This window comes from Electrona antarctica, assembly GCF_951216825.1.
Source record: "Electrona antarctica genome assembly, chromosome: 12".
In the NCBI taxonomy this organism is placed as follows: Eukaryota; Metazoa; Chordata; class Actinopteri; order Myctophiformes; family Myctophidae; genus Electrona; species Electrona antarctica.
Genome location: NC_136793.1, coordinates 45,597,126 through 45,616,774, shown reverse-complemented (window position 1 = coordinate 45,616,774; position 19,649 = coordinate 45,597,126). Strand labels below are relative to the sequence as shown.

The window sequence follows — 19,649 nt, the reverse complement described above, 5'->3', positions numbered from 1 at the left end:
CGCGCGCTGCTATACAACAGGCACTCAATTTCCCATAACCCTTTGCACGTCGGATGACGTCATCAAAACGCGCCTCGTATCACTTTCTGTCCGGTAGGATTGCCCGTATGACTTAAAAATGATTAAAAACGTGGATTAAACAATGAAAACACAACTCGGGCAACTCGTGAATCGCAGCAAAAGTGTTCCACAATTAATTAGCTCGGGCAAATCGTGAATAGTAGCCAAAGTGTTAAGAGGACACAGAGTCCATTTCTTTAAAAATATATATCCTGACCTCAAGATGTCTATGCGACTCCAGTCACAGACCCCTGGCAGCGTGACGTGTGTGCGTCAGGGTGGAGAGGCTGTCATCAGGCTGAGATGTTAAACAATGTGTGCACTTGGACTTGGCTGACTGACAGTGTCTCCTGAACGTCTCTCCAGATATGCATTATTCATGCGTGGTTTTGCTAAGACAGTGGTTCCCAAAGTGGGGCCCAGGGACCCCTAGGGGTCCTTGAGAGAGTTCCAGGGGGTCCCCGGCTAAATGATACTTAGAAAACCAAATGGACCCTTATGGGTCTGTAACTCACGAGTGTACAACTTGATTTTACACTACAGAGATATAAATGCCATTACATGGGGGCCCGTAGCCTAATTCAGGTCAAACCTGGGGTCCTTGAAATTAAACTGGTTGAGAATCACTGCTAGAGCCGTAAAAATCTTCTCTTATGGAGGGTCCTTGGTGTATATTTTCTAATGGGGGTCCGCGGGCTAAGGAGTGTCAATGTGGGGGTCCTTGACATGAAAAAGTTTGAGAAGCACTGTGCTAAGAGACTGCACACGACTTTTTTACTAGCCTGGCTTGGCCAGCCTCATCATCATCATCATTTTTCGACCGCGGTCGAGATCATGGATTTCACAATGCCACGCCAGGCTTCCCTGTCCTTCATTGCCACCCCCAGATCCTGCTTACTGATGCATGTGTCTGTCCCTAGCAATGACATCAGGGAACGACAGTTTTCTACCTCTGGTCTGCTTTGAGGCAGGACTCCAGAGAAGAAGGGAAGATATAACCTCATTGTCAGCTCGGCAAACTGTGTTCTTCTGGACTGGACTAGTGAAGAAACACGGGGAAGGTTACCGTATATTAGATTAGTCGATGGGTGGCTCTTCCAAGACAGATTTTGCGCTCTCATTAGAAGGCGGGTGTATGCGAGCCTCATAGCGGGGATTCACTGAAGCTTTCTCCCTGCATACCGCAGAGTCTGGGGTCGGGCCCATTGGCAGCATGAAAAGTGGGCGTTAGTAGTTGCCTTGACAGACAGACCCATCTAGCCAATCAGCGTAACAAAAAGCCGACATCACCACACGAACGATACCACGCTAAAAACAACAAGGGTCTGTTTCTACTTTCTACGTGAGCGAGATATGTGGGATATATGTTAAGAGTCTATATCTGAAATGACTGCTGTTCTTATCATTTCTGTGGAAACTTTAAAACTTGTTGCGTTGAGGGCAGCCATTGCTGTTTTGAAAGTACTGCAGCATGAATGTTACGTCATCATATATACACATGAACCAATCAGAGGCTGCTTTTCACTGTTGTACGGACAGCCGGTGAAACGCAATCACCGATTGGCCCCCCCGGTCATTTTCTGATTTCTCCAGCTCTTACCAATTCTCCATATGCAGACCGCGGCCATCTTACCATAAGTTAATGGCAAGGTGCTAACTAGGTGCAACTTCCCATAGACAGCCCATTCATCCAAACAGAAAAGTCCTATCTGAATGTATTAAACAATGTCAAACTCACCAACATTGCAGCTGTACGAAAAGCTTGAATTATTATCTTTCTATCCTGTTGAGTGATTTCATAATAATCCACTGTAGACATGTTATGAGCTACTTTCTGTCCTTGCAGGTGATTATCTATCTAAGTGCTGGAGTTTGGAAGAGCTCGTTAGATATCACTCAACTGCCCAGCTGTGTACCACCTGTTTTGAATTAGCACATAATACAGGAGGCAGCAGGACGTTGCTTTGCTGAAAACGAGTGCTTCCAAACTCTGATGGCAAGATGGCCGCGGTCTGCAAAAGGTCAATGGTGCCCGACCCTAGCCAGGCTAGGTTTCTTTTACCTCTTTCCCTTTGGTGTCTCCGTTCTCGATCCACTCCACCGTGACGCTCTCGTTGTCCTCGTTCAGCGAGGTCACCATCGCCTGGTGGATGCGCCCTGTGGGAGGAGTCACACACACACACACACGCCGCTTACTCAGGTGTGTCAGTCGCGACATTCTAAACCCTACACGGGTTGTGCTTAAAACCACGGCCCGCTTCTGTGGCCAACACGGAAGTGCCTTTCGCCTACAACTGCGGACTAGACCTAAATATATTAATGGACTAGACCGCGGCGGGCCCTAAACTTGAGCCACGTGAGACACCACTGAGCGAGTGGTGTCTTTGTTTTTAATTTATTTCTTCGTATTCAGACAGCCAGCAATGAGTAAAACGCTCCCAAAATAATTGGTCTCTGAGACACATCTATGGGCCACAATCTGCATTCAAAGATGTTCCTAGAAGCTTTGTCATTGGTCGAAAAAAACCCCGGTCGAAATGACTAACCAATCAGGAATGTGCTAATCGACCAATGACAAAGCTTCTAGGAAAATCTTTGAATGCAGATTGTGGCCCCTAATTGTAGTCACAGAGACTAAATTGTTTTTGGAAGCGTTTTACCCATTGTTGGCTGTCTGAATACCAAAAAGAAATAAAAATAAAAAGGTCATTACAATTTTGACATATTCAGAGATTAAAATGCATTTTGCATCCCAAAACGCAGTGTATAGTTAAGGGACGTAATAAAACAATGACCTTTGCATCCACGGGATGCACTACTGTACTACTGTACTATGTTTTTTTTTCTATTTTCTATTTTATTTTGCTAGCTTCATAATAATCATTTCTTATTCCGTTTTCTACATGCATATAACCACATTCTAACCATATAAAATGAAATGAGAGTTAAATGCTGCAATTTGTAAAAATATGACTCCTAACGTCGTTGAAGTGGGACTCATAAAATGTCCCTGGGACTCATTCTAAAAGACCATCCCTGCATCCCGGTGACTCATTACATTGAAAATATATTTACATCACTGCATATTATTGCTTATAGCAGCTTTAAGTTCAAATTTAAAAGGAAAATAGTGAACATAGCTGATCTACAAGGTTGCACTGTGACACATTGCCAGCTTGTGGATCACCTAGAATGACATGCCCCCTAAAAAAAACTAAATAATATGGACACCAGACTGTAAATGAAAATTCACCCAAGTTCCAAAATGTAAATGAACGGTAGTCTAACCCCCGCCTTGTACAAGCCCTACATGTTCTGCAAATGAACGGCAGTATAATAATAACCCCCGCCTTGTACAAGCAAGCCCTACAACTGTAGGCCAGACTGCGGCCCATAAAAGATCCGTTTGTGTGATGCATGCATGTGCTCGAGTCACAAGACAAACGCTTCAACAGAACCAATGTGCCGTGCTTGAGCAACAACACAGGAACGGTAAATGGACTGCATTTATATAGTGCCTCTATCTAAGAGTTTTACAATCTATTTCACATTCTCACACACACACACACACACACACACACACACACACACACACACACACACACACACACACACACACACACACACACACACACACACACACACACACACACACACACACACACACACACACACACACACACACACACACACACACACACACACACACACACACACACACACACACACACACACACACACACACACACACACAACACCGATGGCAGAGGAAACCATGCAAGGAACTTAGGCATCAACCATGGCAGAAGTAAGAAAAGAAAGCACAGCTTCAGCTCAGCCTCAGCCTCAGCCTGTATAGGCCGCGCCATAGACAAAAAGGGTAGAGGCTACCTGGGGAACATGAGGTCGCAGGTTCGATTCCCGGCATTCCTATTCCAAATGGTCCCCGACAGGTCTGTAACTCCGACAGTGCACAAATGGATCTACATGGAGTATACACACTCTCAAGGGTAATTGGTGGTCCTTTTGAAATTACCGTAAAACTTGTAACTTTGAGAACCACCTTTATTGTAATTGTGCAGCACAGAGCAGACTAAAGGCTCATACATAGTCTGGATTTTCGGTGGTTAGGTGACCACCGAACTACAACATGACGTCACGAGCCGCGGTGAAGAGCAAACCACCGCCACCGCTCCAGCCCTTCTCTGTTTTTACTCACCACCGCTCAACGTTATTTCAGCTCCGGTGGTCAGCTCACCACCGGAGCGGTGGTCACCTCATCACCGAAAATCCAGACTATGTATGAGCCTTAAAGGCCAATTCATAGACCAGCTTTCGGTGAAGAGGTGACCACCGGAAACAACAGCATGGCGTCACGCCACGGTGGTCACCGCTCACACGACACTGTTTTTACTAACCACCGGGTCACCTCCTCGCCGAAAACTGGACTGTGAATAGGCCAGCAGACACATGAAAACGCTCCTCCAACACCCATCTTCTCCCCGTCCCCCGCACCGAACCTCCGCACAATGGGCGGCCGGGCCTTCTGCATTATTATTATTATTATTATACCAGCCGGCAGCTCTCACAGTGTGATCAACACAGTCTTCGGAAACGGTTCCTAAATGCGATGGAACCGATGGCGGTGGCCAGCTCAGTGGCCTTGTGGTTAGAGTGTCCGCCCTGAAACTTGGAGGTCGGGGTTCGATCCCCGGCCGGGTCATACCAAAGACTAAAAATGGGACCCAATGCCTCCCTGCTTGACACTCAGCATCAATGGGTTTGATTGGGGCTCAAATCTACTAATCAAATGATTCCCGAGCGCAGCGCACGCTGCAGCTCCTTGGCTGCGGCTCACCGCTCCAAGAGATGGGTCCAATGCGGAGAACAAATTTCACTGCGGTAACGTGTGTGACAAATCGTACGACTTTGACGGTTCCTCAATGTTGTTGGACCCAGTGCCTGCAGTTCCGGATTCTTCCCACCCCTAATAGAGCGTCGCAGTCCCGCCCCCTTTCATGACGACGCCAGGCCCAGGAAATGATTCCCAATGCATTTTTCCCCATAGACATTTCAAAAAGTATTTATTTAAAGACGGTTACGCCGCGGACAAAGCCAACTCGAGTTGTGACAACTCATGACAACAAACACAATATTTTGGACCAAACAATGGTAATTACAAAAGAAGAAAAACAAAAAAAGTGTTTTTTTCCTTCTTTCTAATTATTTGTTCGGCCCAAAACAATGTTGTTTGTTGTCATGATTTGTCACGACAAGAGTTGACTTTGTATGAGGCTTAAAAGGTCTTTAAAGGACAACTTTAGTTTTTTCCAACCAAGGTTCATGTTTTAGGTTGTTATTAGAGAAACTAAAAGATGAGTGTTCATTTTTTTTCATTTGCTGCTTTCTTTCGTTTTAGGGATTTTAGATGTTTTTGACAGGGGGGGCATTCGAGCATGGGGCTAAATATGTATTTCTTTACCAAATTTTATAGCGATTTCTTTTTTTATTATTTACTATAGTCCTATATACCCCAAGAAATTACATCTGGCCACAAAAGATCACAGGATCTACTGAATGTGAAGGTAGCCTACTGGGGGGGAAGCCACACTGTGTCATAGGCTCAATATGTCAGTTTGACACATTCAGTAGATCCTGTGATCTTTTGTGGCCAGATGTAATTTATTGGGGTCTAGTAGGGCTATAGTAAATAATAAAAATCGCTATAACATTTTGTAAAGAAATACATATTTAGCCCCATGCTCGAATGCCCCCGCCCCCTGTCAAAAACAGCTAAAATCCCTAAAATGAAAGAAAGCACCCGTGTGAACTGAGTGGTGTAATATAGCCTGTCTGACGTAATGAAATCATGTCTGACGTAATGAAATCACACCCGGGTGAACAGGGTGAACATAGCAACCATGCTCATTTTTTCTGCACAGACTAACAAAGCCAGTTGTAGGAGTGGTTTACACCACTCAAAAATCATGTCTGACGTAATGAAATCACACCCGGGTGAACAGGGTGAACATAGCAACCATGCTCATTTTTTCTGCACTAACAAAGCCAGTTGTAGGAGTGGTTTACACCACTCAAAAATACACTCACCTTTTACTTTCTCTAATAACAACCTAAAACATGAACCTTGGTTGAAAAAAAACTAAAAGTAGTCCTTTAAATAAATACGTTTTGAAATGTCTATGAGGAAAATTAATGGGGAATCATTTCCTGGGGGGGAGGGGCGGGGCGGGACTGCGACGCTCTATTAGGTTCTGATCAGCACCTGCTTGACAGCATCAGTGGGAATAGAGGCACACACAGCTGGTGGTGGTGTAACCTTTAACGACTCCCTGTCAGCGCACTGTAATCCCACCAGCTGTTGAGCCGGCCAGGCCGCCTCCCTAAAGCCCGGGAGGGCTGCTAGTAGTGGGCATCATATTCATATCAAATGTGTACAATGTCAATTACATTAAATCAATATTATTGATATTGAGCTTATATATTATGTGGCGATTACAATGCCCTCCATCTCAGACCGTAGCTTCATAAAACCAGGAAAGCATCCGTGTCATTTTAGATTGTAGCTAGATAAACATAGCACGTTGGTTGGTTATTAAAAAAAATCACACCCGGGCCGTGTGAACTGAGTGGTGTAAGGTATTATATAGCCTGATCAGCTGTGGTCTGACGTAATGAAATCACACCCGTGTGAACTGAGTGACCATAGCAACCATGCTCATTTTTTTGGTACGAACAAACACGTGGACACGTAAACTAACAAAGCCAGTTGTTGGAGTGGTTTACACCACTCAAAAAAATAGCAGATAGGGCTGGGTGCAATAACCGCAATATCGCCGGTTCATTACCGCGGTTTCTTTCTTTCCCCGACTGTGCTTGTGGATGTGTTAAACATTTCTTTAACCCATTTTGGACTGAGGCCGATTCTAAAAATGCCTTGAAAACCTGACCTAAGTTTTCTGAAAAACTTCAATATTTATATACCAGCATCAAATATTTTTAATTTTTGAATACTGTACATACTGTACAAAACCCCAAGAGGGGTTCCCGTCCAGAAGGGTTATAACACCAAAAGGGGTTCCCGCCCAGAATGGGTTAAAGTATAAAATAGGGCTCGACTCTGGTTAAGAACGTTTTAGAGAAAAGCGTGACAACATGGTGGAGATGTGAATATCACCATGTCACATTGTCACCCATGCTGTGTCCAAGGCCTGAGCACCGCAGCTCTGTTATTCTGTCTCTATCCATAATTCAAACAGAAAGAACGTGACAACATGGAGATGTCAGATGTGACTATCATGTCACATTGTCATTGTCACCCATGCTGTAGCCAAGGCCTGAACGCAGCTATGCATTATTCAAACAGCAGTGATGCTCTTAGCAGAGAGTGTTAGAACTTAGAGGGGCAGGGGGTGAAATCCCGCAAGAGGGCACTTTTGGACAAAAATAGCGGAAATAGCAGATCTACAAGCTCACGACGCGTCGCACTGCGACGCATTGAGAGTTTGTAGGACAGCTATGTTCGGGGCGCAACCCAGCACTCTTTAGCTAGTGGAGATGCGGTGTGTACGACATGGATTTCTAAACAAATTTGTTCAACGCAAAATGCTGTGTTCCAACTTCCAAGTTCAGGAGACTTCGGGAAAAAAAGCAATTCTCCTGAATACTGCCTTCCGGTGTGACAATTTAACTTGTTTCCAAGTCAAGTGGATCCCGACTGGTTTTGCGCGTTCACGAGCCGTCTTTCACAGATGTTGTTTCAGGAAGGGGCGGAGCTATTGTAGCGCCGGCCGCAGCTAGAAGAATATGCAAACCAAACGATCCCCGAGCCTACACTATCTTCTCCTGTTCTTTTCAATAAAGATCATTAAATACCCATCCGATTGTTTGTGGAATCTCACTTGTATGAAACAGTGACAACATGCACTTGATAAAAAATAAAAATAAATGAAAATATCAGTGTGGGAAGTGGGATTCGAACCGTCTTTGCAATGAACCATAAAATCGGGGGAGCTGTGCTCTACCCATCGCACTATGATAAGCTGACAACTGCTGTAGGACACGATCTATTTGATCTTATGTGTGTCTGTCCAGGTGTGAACTCATGGGAACAGTATAGTCACAACATGCCATGTTGTCTTGTGACTCTGGGTTTTTAACAAATATAAGCACTCCGTTGAACTGATCAATGAATAGCTGTAGAAACAAGTCAATGATGTTGGTATAGTCACACCATGAAACACAAACTCTTCTTTGGAGACTGACAAATGCAGAATAGCGTATTTAATCTTTTCATTTGTAAATATCGAGAAAATAACACTGTGCAGAGCATAAAACAGCACCACCTGCTGTTGTCTAGCAGGCAGTGCAACATGTCAAGTTGTGACTGTCTGTGTTCCGCTGTTTTCAAACAAATAATATAAGCGTTAATATGCTATTGTGCATTTGTCAGACTTCACAGAAGAGTTTGTTTCATGGTGTGACTACCAACATCATTGACTTGTTTCTACAGCCAGTCATTGATCAGTTCAACGAAGCGCTTATATTAAAAAAACACGAGTCACGTTAACACCTGGACAGACACACATATATAAGATCAAATACACCATTTCCTACGGCAGTTGTCAGTGCATCATAGCGTGATGGGTAGAGCACAGCCCCTCAAGTATTTTTTGGTTCATTGCGAGGATGGTTCGAATCCCACACACACTGATATTTTCATTTATTTTTTATTTTCATCATTCTAACTGTTGTGTTGTGTATAAGTGCATGTTGTCACTGTTTCATACAAGTGAGATTCCACAAACAATCGGATGGGTATTTAATGATCTTTATTGAAAAGAACAGGAGAAGATAGTGTAGGCTCGGGGATCGTTTGGTTTGCATATTCTTCTAGCTGCGGCCGGCGCTACAATAGCTCCATTACATTACATTACATTACAGTCATTTAGCAGACGCTTTTATCCAAAGCGACTTACAATAAGTGTATTCAACATAGGTAGGGAACAAAAACTACTAATCACCAGAAGTCTTTAGTGCATTTTCTGCAAAAACAAGCAACCAAGAGTATACCTAGTGCTAAGGTAAAAGTGCAATATATCAGCTACCTATTTCCTTAAACAGATGAGACAAAATAGCTAAATCAAATGAGCATGAGCTAAAACAATTAAGTGTATCGACTAAACAAGATCCAATAAACAATACAACAATAGAAAACAAGCGTTCGTACAACTAGTTAACAACAAGTAGGTCAGGCAGAGAGGAAGGGTAGTGTTTCCTGAAGAGGTGGGTTTTCAACCTGCGGCGAAATATGGGCAGTGACTCTGCTGTCCTAACATCAGTGGGAAGTTCATTCCACCACTGTGGGGCCAGAACAGAAAAGAGTCGTGACCGTGTGGATCGGCCAGAAGGACCCTTGAGTGACGAGGCAATCAGTCGCCCCGAGGTGGCAGACCGAAGTGGTCGGGCAGGGGTGTAGGCATCGACCATAGCCCGGAGGTAGGAAGGAGCTGTTCCTTTCACTGCCCTATAGGCTAACACCAGGGTTTTGAACTGGATCCGCCCCTGGATCCGCCCCTTCCTGAAACAACATCTGTGAAAGACGGCTCGTGAACGCGCAAAACCAGTCGGGATCCACTTGACTTGGAAACAAGTTAAATTGTCACACCGGTATGTGGCATGGAAAGGAGTGGCATTTGCATTTATTTCACTGTAGTAAATGCTGCATTCATGGTCTGGAAAGGGCAGATGTTTTAGAGACGGGTAAAACAACATATTTACGTAAAACGGTTCTACACCAGCCAGAAGTCATGTTAGTGAGGGGACTAGTGGAGAAGAGATCCACTAGAACTAAAAGACAAGTCATTTTATGTTTGGGTGCACTCGGGTGTTGCCCTCTGAAAATAGCAGAGCTACAAGCTCACGACGCGTTGTGAGCTTGCGGATCGGCTATTTTCAGCATGCAACCAAACAAGTGTAAAATGCGTCGACGCCATCGAGGCCTGCCAAAATAAAAGAAAACGTCGACATAATCCACTGTAGATTTAGTCGCCTAAAATCTTATGATATTTACTATTTAGTCGACCAAAATTAGACTAAAACTAAAACTTTTCAGATGACTAAAATATGAGTAAAGCTACATTAAAATTAAGACTATGACTGGCTATGGCAGGATAGGAATCTGATATGTGAGACGACGAGAAGCTAGCAGGCAGGATGGTTGCTTTATTGAGGAAGTGGACCCTTGTGTTCATGTACTGAGAGCTCTTTGTCTGGAGAAGGACCTTTATAACCAGCAGCCTGATTAAGCGATATCATTCATTTAATAAATGGATATTGTCATCCAATGCATTTATCAAATTAATTAACTGTAAGTCTGGTTGAAACTAAGTACCGTAATCAAAAAAGGTCAGTTTTTTTGTTATTAAGCATACACACATGTTGGTCCGACATGCGTTGCATCCCGCGTGCGGTCAGGGTTAGGTTAGGGGTTAGGGTGTCGGACTAATGACTGTCGGACTGCTAGTATGTCGGAACCTATGCCTATATATTACACCCATACATACTATCCTCTAGTCTAAATGTAGTAGTTACTATGGGCAGGGTTTGCAACTTTGCATGACATTGCAAAAATAAATATGTTTTTCCGAAACAAACACTTCAGTTTGTTTGCAAGCCAAGGACCTTAACTATTGGACCCTGATGAAGGCTTAAAGGACCACTTCGCCACTTTTCAACATCTCTTCACATAATTGGTCCTCACTAATGTTCATGATAAAACATCACCATTTTTTTCCTACTCAGTCTGTGTCTCATAGGAGGGCTTTGGGCAGTTCGGACACCCGTCCACCAGTGACATCATCATTAGGCAGATTTTTTCTTAAACAAGATTTGTTTTAAATTATATTTAGATTTGTATTATCGTGAGAACGATGGCTTCAACTTTTGCATTGCAACTTTTCAGGAAAAGAAAGCCTGCAGTTTCTATTAGCTTGGATTCACCATTGATGATGTCACTGGTGGACGGGTGTCTGAACTGCCCACAGCCTTCCTATGAGACACAGACTGAGTAGGAAAAATGGTGGTATTTTATCATGAACATTAGTGAGGACCAATTATAGGAAGATAAGTTGAAAAGTGGTGAAGTGGTCCTTTAACTGAAAACGCGTCTGACGTTTTTTAAACTGTCTTTTTGCCTAAGCTGATGCCATTATAATAAAGGCTTTTTAAACTTTGAACCCTCTAAGAGCATCTGTTTTCTGAGATTCCACGCATGCAGCGCTTCTTTTTCTTTGTATTCTTACTGTAGGTCTGCATTTAATGTTACAGCAGCTGGCTTGTGGTGAGTGGTGACCACACCACCCTAATATTAAAACAGATAAACAGTAGCAGTCCTTTGTTTGACATGATAACCCAGATAACGACAATCCCAGTAGAGCTCAGAACACTGTACCGAGCAAACACTTAGTAGGAGTCAAGATACTTGTTGCAGTAGATACAGCATTGCAACACCAGTAGATATGTTGGGAGGTTAAAATACCATATCACATCAACCCATCATTGCCTCAAAGCTTCAGCCATACATCAGTATATCATACATACATGAATAAGCATCCCTGTGTTTGTCAAATGGTGGGTTCAAGCTGGTGGGTTCAAGCTAACCTGACTCCGCCAGCAGCAGCTTCTAGCAGCTTCTAGCAGCAGCTTCTAGCTTCTAGCTGCTGCTGATTGGCCAGGCCGTTTTGTGGCCGGGCATCAAGTCTGCCTGAGAGTTCCCAGATGGGAGGGGGGAACCCAGTGTACTCTCTGCTGCCCCATCTGGCGGAGTCAGGTTAGGTTCAAGCAGCAGCAAGAGAATACTATTTAGTATAGTATGGGAAATATTGGGGAAGGAAGGGTTTAGTTGTTCCAAATTATAACATAGGTAACTGCTTTTTTTCTTCGTTTTTTCCTTCCGTCACATTAGTTGAATTTCCACCGCCGAAAGTACTGTAACTCTTACAAAAGGAAATACTCTCTCACCAGTACTTGCTAGTTCACATCTGTGGGTGCAGTAGTACTAAGTAGTAGACACAGATACATGTCTCTGGACTAGGGCTCAGGTCAAATGTCTCCTACCTCCTACCCTATTTGAAATGATATGAAGGAAACCTCTGTCAGTCAGCGACAGCCAGTCAGTTCCGCATGGCTCTCCTCTGTGGGGTTGAGCAATTGATCTGAACTTGCACACGGGCATTGATTGCCCATTACCATTAGCTAAACGTCATGGTAAGGTTTGCCCTGGGTTGGCTGAGGCTCCCATAGATGGTGTCCGTTTGCTTGCCACTAGTTCTGCGTGCCAGCCTCATTTTTCTCTCTCTCCGTCTGACATTGCCTGTGACCCGAGGTAGGTCCCTGCATTGCAGAGGAGCACGTTTCTGATGTGGTCCGACCCATGTGACACCAAGTGCCATTTGTTTCGTAGCATTCCAATACATTATCTGGAAGTGTTATTATCCCATTTTGGGGGCGGGAACCCCTTTTGGTGTTTTAAGCGTTACGTTAAACTTTAGCTATTGAAAAATGGCAGATCTACAAGCTCATAGCGCGCCACTCGGTGGCGCGCGCTATGAACTTGTAGGTATGCTATTTTTGAAAAATCGTTAAAATGTGCCTCAAATCTTTCAGAAAATGATTTAGAAACCTTTTTTTTTTTCAATTTCGAGGTCAGGCCTGAATGGGTTAAAGTGTCTGTGATCACGCCAGAGGGCGCTTTCTCATAGGCGAGACATTGAGTGAGTAATATGATAAATAACCCGGTTGAGATCCAGAATCATAAGCAGCGACCACGCCAAGAGGATGCAGCTCCTTCCAAAAGATTATGTTACTATATAAAATAATCTTTATTATGGGATCCGTAAGGGTGGTTAAATACTAGGTTAGCCTTTATTTGGAGAGGGTAGGTGAGAAATTAGATAACGGACCAAAACACATATACTGGGGTTTTGGGGGAGTACCACAAAGAAACAAGGCATGTCATTCCTGATTTCCTGCCTTATCCAGTATCCACGTCACATGCACATGTAATTTACCTTCTCTATAGAGCGTCGAAGTCCCGCCTCCTACCCTGGACCAGGAAATGAAACCCAATGCATTTTCCTCATAGACATTTCTTAAAGTATTTATTTAAAGACGGTTACGCCGCGGACAAAGCCAACTCGAGTCGTGACAACTCATGACAACAAACAATATTTTGGACCAAACAAATAATTAGAAAGAAGAAAAAAACGGCAGGTTACAACACTTTTTTTGTTGTTTTTCTTCCTTGTAATTATTTGTTTGGTCCAAAATATTGTTTGTGTTGTCATGAGTTGTCACGACTCGAGTTGGCTTTGTCCGCGGCGTAACCGTCTTTAAATAAATACTTTAAGAAATGTCTATGGGAAAAATGCATTGGGTTTCATTTCCTGGTCCAGGGTAGGAGGCGGGACTGCGACGCTCTATTGGGAAATGAGTGTGCACAAAGTACTGCTATTAGTAAATGATAAAAAAAATAATTCTAAACTTTTTGTACAAGTTGTATACAGTACCGCAATAATAGTGTGGGTAAACAAAATCCTAAGTGTACACGTGGACTTACTTATCTTGTGGCACACTGACATAGTAGACAACCTAACATAGTTTACATCTTCTGATAAGGCAAGATTCCTGACAATGTTCACAGACAGTGTCAGATTATGAAATCATGACCGGTATCCAATCTCCGATTATTTGCAGGGTCATATCTGCCGATACCTGTACAGCACTTTGGTTGACCTAGTCATGTAAAATGTGCTAGATAAATAAAGTTGAGATACCGATTCCGATATTATACAGAGGACCACAATGCCCCACAATACCCAAAGTCTGTTAATTGTCTCCACCAGGCCGAAGGCATGGGGAGAGAGTATGTTTTGCACTCCGTCCGTCCGTCCGTCCGTCCGTCCGTCCGTCCGTGTGTGTGTGTGTCCGTCCGTCCGTCCGTCCGTGGACAGCTAATCTCCAGCACCTCTACCCCAAGGTTTTCACATTGGCCTCTTATAGCGCCACCAGGAGGCCGCTTTGCGCAAAATATTTTTTTGGACAGTACACCTACAGATTGATTGATCCAAACATCACGCAAATTGGTACACAGTCTCTCTAGAGCCATTCAACGAAACGGTTCTGTCATATTTTTCAGACTCCATCCTGATTGGCTAAGATTGGCTACCAAAGTTCACAGGAGTGCACGGTTTCAAACAAAATGCCGCAAATCATGTGTTGTGATTTCTGTGAAATTGTGCACGCACATTCCCACTAGGCCGAGGAAGAAATGCCATTGGAACATTTTTAACTCAGCCTCATGGTGGCGCTATAACTGGCCAATTAGTGTATTTACCTCTACCTGCACGGATCTGTGTAAAACTTTGTATGCACACTCCCTAGAGGCCAAGGAAAAACCTTTGCCTGGAATTTTTCACATCTGCTCTATATAGCGCCACAAGGAGGCCGACATATGTAAAACACATTTTCTAATATTACTCTTTCAGATTTTATCCGAATTTCACGCAAATCGGTACACATGCTCTCCATAGTCATGTGATCAAGATGGGTTTGTTTGATTTCTCATAATCCATCCTGATTGGCTATGATTGGCCTCTAAAGTTTCAGGAGTAGCCCGCTTTGTACGAATCGCCACAACTCCTCAAAGCAGCATCCAATTGTGGTGAAACTGTGCATGCATACTAGGCTGAGGAAGAAATGCCACTTGACAGTTTTCAAATCAGTGTCTCACACACACACACACACACACACACACACACACACACACACACACACACACACACACACACACACACACACACACACACACACACACACACACACACACACACACACACACACACACACACACACACACACACACACACACACACACACACACACACACACACACCTCTGTTGTGGTGGTCAGAGCCTGTTTTAAGCATTATGTTATACTTTAGCTATTGAAAAATAGCAGATCTACAAGGTCTGCTATTTTTGAAAAATCGTGAAAAATGTGGCGCAAATCTTTGAATATATATTCTTTCAGAGCGAGCGTTTTAACCCAAAATGGGTTAAAACCTATGGATAAAGCAGCAGCAGTCTCATCTCATTGACATACAGTTAACTGCTCGCTCGCTCTCCCCCCCATATCTCGTTTCCCTGTACGTCCGTCGGAAGTGAAAATCCAAAGTCAGACAGAGTCAACTTCCTCCTCCAGTGGGCCACAGTGGCTTCTTGTCTACTGATCTGGGCCTTGCCTAGTGGTGGTGGTGGGTCAACATAATATTGTCACTGTGTGTGTGTGTGTGTGTGTGTGTGTGTGTGTGTGTGTGTGTGTGTGTGTGTGTGTGTGCGTGCGTGTGCGTGCGCCCGCGCCCTGGCCCCGGCTTAAACTGAAACTTAGTTGAGTGAGTGACAGACATCTCCCATCTGTCTGATGTGGCACAACAAGGTGGGGGTTGTGCTGTCTTTAGCCTGAGTAGTACAGCAATAACAAAGGCCTTCTTCTCTAGCGTCAGTTCCACTGTAATGACAAAAGGCACCGGTCCCAGAAAGTATGTCACTCACTATGACGTATAGATGTAGACATATTATTTTCACAATCTACTCTACTACAGCCTCCGAGAGAGAGAGACGCAAACAAGTCAGTCACACTGTTGTATGCATGGTAAATGCAACAAATAATCCACCACCATCAAGATTAAACGACATCATAACCCAGTTTAACCCAATCAGGCCTGACGTCGAAATTTAAAAAAAAAGTTTTCTAAATCATGACAATTTTCTGAAAGATTAGAGGCACATTTTAACGATTTAAAAGAAAATAGCAGACCTACAAGTTCATATATATATATATATATATATGAAACCAACTAAGTATGGTGGTGGTTTCTTTCCTTAGCCTCCCTGGCTGTGACATTCCTTCAAGAAAAAGTATATCTACAGACAGACCAACAATTAATGACAATGCGCTCTTCCTTGCCCCCCCATATCAAAGATGACACAATTCTAGTTGTTAATATTACAGACGGCAGCACAACAATAATTCAGAGTGTAGATATCAACAACACTATGGAAAATGGGGGGGGGGATACCTTGACTTTACACATGTGAGGACAACAACACTGTCTGCCAACATGACAGACAGACAGACAGACAGACAGACAGACAGACAGACAGAATCACTACAACAGATGGGGTGGTGGTTTAATAACCAAATCTGGCTTCCCTTTGCCCATGTCCCTGGTGCAAGTGCAACCCCCCCCCCCCCAACTCACCCCTCAGAAAACACTCTTAGTCTCTCGCTCAAACAGTGCACATCAGAACAAGTCAAATTAAAACTCGCGCTAAAGGGATATCACTGCAATTGGGGGGGGGGGGGGGGGGGGGTATTGAGATTGTGGCTCTTGTGACTTGTGAGCCACTCTGCTACACTCACCCCCCTTTTGACCTCCTCTCTAGGGGAAACCTGATACGGATGACAGGTTCACGCCTCACGGCACCCTTGCAACGCCCGGGAATCGTACCCAGGAAAGTGTGACACTCACTGGAAAGCCAACATCTTAACCACTGATCCAAACAGGGATATCCCTGTGATTCAGGGGAGATATTAGACTTTTAGGCCTTTATCAGGCTTGAGGTTGTGAGCCACTCTGCTACACCAACAGGAGGACTATTCATAAACCCACAGTACAATGAACAAAGTAGTACACAACAACAGGGGCAACCCTGATGATCATCATGGCAAGGTAGGCAACTACACAACCTAAAACCTCTACAACCAAAGTGACATTTTGCTTCAAGAGAGGCAGGAGGCCTAGTAGGTTAGAGCTACTACTACTGCACACAGTCCTCTGCTGTATTCCAGCTCTTTCCTACATACTCTCTCCAGCACAGGGTGGCCAGCGGGGATGACGTGAACTGCCGTGCGCTCATCTTTGGCTGCATGGCATTGGCCATTTGGCCCTGGAGCACAGCACAGCACAGCAGTCCACAGACTCCACAGGCAGATCTTTGGGTGCATGGCATGGGCCCTGGAGCACAGCACTCCAGAGAGAGGACGGACAGGACAGGCAGAATAAAGCGGACATTCAAGAGAACACAAGACATATGAACAGCCTCTCCCTTTCTCCATTATATCCTCGTCTATTCCTCAGTTATGTAACTGACTGACTGTTGTGTTTATGCACCATAACAACCAAAAACAGGACTGGAAGCCTCCTCAGAGTCCTCCCTGTGTTCTGAATTGAGCATCTTCTTGGTGCCATAGGTCTAATTAATATATGCATTTATAATAAACAGGCAGTCAGGCACACAGCCAACTAAGATGCTTTAGATTCATGTCTGCCCGTTAGATTTGTGTGCTTCCCTTGCCTTGTGCATATTAATGATCTTCCAAGATATCCATCCAGGATCCCAGGAATGGTCTGGGGCTGACTGACTCCACGCCCTCTGCATTTATGCATCATAGACCTGCTCAATCAATCGGTTATACAGCTGGCAAAAAAACGGGTGTATGTGGTGGAATGATTGAAATGAAATGATTACTATATTTACCCAGGGTATCTGGGCTAAGCTCAAGAACTTGTTTCCAGCCAGGCCCTGCTCATAGAACATTTCATCGTAGTGGTTCAATGCCTTGTTCAAGGGCACTTCAGCGGTGGTAATTTTAACGTGTCGGACCGCTGATTCGAACTGGCGACCTTCCGGTATCAAGACCGCTCCGCAATCCGTTCGGCCACCGCTGCCACATTCATTCATTCATCTTCAGATTGACCGAGTCAGACATATCCAGTGGCTGAAAATATTCTTATTGCTGCCCCATAATTACATCCAGACAGAGTGGAAAATGGATCACTCGCTAAAAGACACAGACTGTGTATGTAGTGGATTTTCTGTGTACAGGAGTACACTACAGGACACACCACTGTGTGGCAGCCTATGTACACATACATAGGTGATATATATATATATTTTTTTTAAATCTAACATTTGTTTTACTGTATTGCAGCAAGTGACTTGTGGAGTCAGTCAGTCCATCATTGATGCATTCTCTCATTAAATGGGGCTATACTAAAACCATAACTAATATGGCTATATACCTATAACTACCACCACGTCCCAGTTATTAAGCAAGCTGGCACACACTGACATGGCTCAAAGAAGCTGGGTTGGACAAAATATGCTAACAGCGAAAGGGACGCCCTAAAATGATCATATTAAACAGTTTACTGTTGCGGAGCCGGCATTATTTGCTTCTGCTAATCTCCTGCTAGCAAGCCTCCAACCATCCCAAATGTACATACTTTTCCCCCATTTTAACTGATTTTTTTAATCATATGTTGACACTTGCTTTGGCAATAATGTAAACGTATGTTTTCTCATGTATGCCAATAAAGCTCCTTTGAATTGGATTGAAATCGCAAGAAGCTGCCCGTTAGCTTGGTTATAGCCACCCAGCTAACCCCCCGCCGCCCGTCCGTCCGTCGGTCCGTTAACATGGGCTTTTCTTTGGAGCTAAAAACGGTTTTAGCCGGTGGCGGGGCCCCATCCATCCATCCCAGCTAATAATGCTAATGTAGCCGCTAATGCTAGCCAACAGTCAGTCAGTCAGTCAACGACAACGGTTGCTGTGTTCACCAACGGTCAACAAAGATCCTCTAACAACTTAACACAACACACACAATAACTTACCATCACTGCGCTTTATTTCCACATAAGTACCGACGACAATCTTCCCAAAACCGCACGCCATTCTACATTACTTTAAATAAATATTGAGTTTTAAAGACTGCAGTGTTTTTATAAACGTGTGTGTAATGTACTTGTTGTGTGTGCGGCAGACAGTCTAGTCTTTCTTTTTTAGTCGCAGAGGAAGATGCAGACTGAGGTGTTCTGTTCAAATTTGCGTCAAGTTGTGATCGGAGTTAGCCACATAACTTCCGGTTTCAAAATAAAGCTCTCTGCTTTCAAAATAAAACCAAAGAATCGGAATCTATATTATCGCATCAGTTGTTTTAGTAAAGAGGTGGGTGCAAATTAGTTTTTGTGCAAATAGTTCCCATCGTGTTCAAATATTTTCCCCAAGAAACAATACAATGGAAGAAGAGAAGGAGGGAGGGATCTTGTAAAGCTTGTAGCTCGGCTATTTTCATTGATGTTTTGTTAATAATAATCAAAATCTGCAAAGTAAGTAAGTAACTCATAGCTAAAGTGGAGTAAACGTATAATATTTGGATCCGACATGTACTGCAGTAGAAGTAAAGGTATTGGAAATACTGCACGTCCGCTACAAAATATAATACAGATTCTCGTGTGAGCCACTTGTACAATATACATGCACCTTAGGAAATATTAATATAACATGTTTCGATATTAGAGTTGCATTTCTATTCAACGCCCCCCCCACACACACACACACACACTCTCATAGGAGGGCTGTGGGCAGTTCAGAAACCCGTCCACCAGTGACATCATCGATGGGGAATCCAAGCTATTAGAAACTGCAGGCTTTCTAGTCCTGAAAA

The 19,649-nt window shown here is 43.9% G+C and overlaps 1 protein-coding gene across 5 annotated transcripts in view; it reads right to left on the bottom strand.

Annotated features, from left to right (window-relative positions):
• The window catches only part of LOC306933571 (kinesin-like protein KIF2A), a 67,296-nt gene extending 48,259 nt beyond the window's left edge, over nucleotides 1-19,037 (bottom strand). For all 5 annotated transcript variants that reach the window (XM_079515841.1, XM_079515843.1, XM_079515842.1 and 2 more), the window contains exons 1-2: nucleotides 18,817-19,037; nucleotides 2,123-2,217 (exon numbers count right to left, since the gene is read on the bottom strand). In XM_079515841.1, the coding sequence (XP_079371967.1) occupies nucleotides 2,123-2,217; nucleotides 18,817-18,877 (156 nt within the window). In that variant the 5' untranslated portion in view covers nucleotides 18,878-19,037. The remainder of the gene's footprint in view (nucleotides 1-2,122; nucleotides 2,218-18,816) is intronic.
• Between the last annotated feature and the right edge of the window lie 612 nt (nucleotides 19,038-19,649).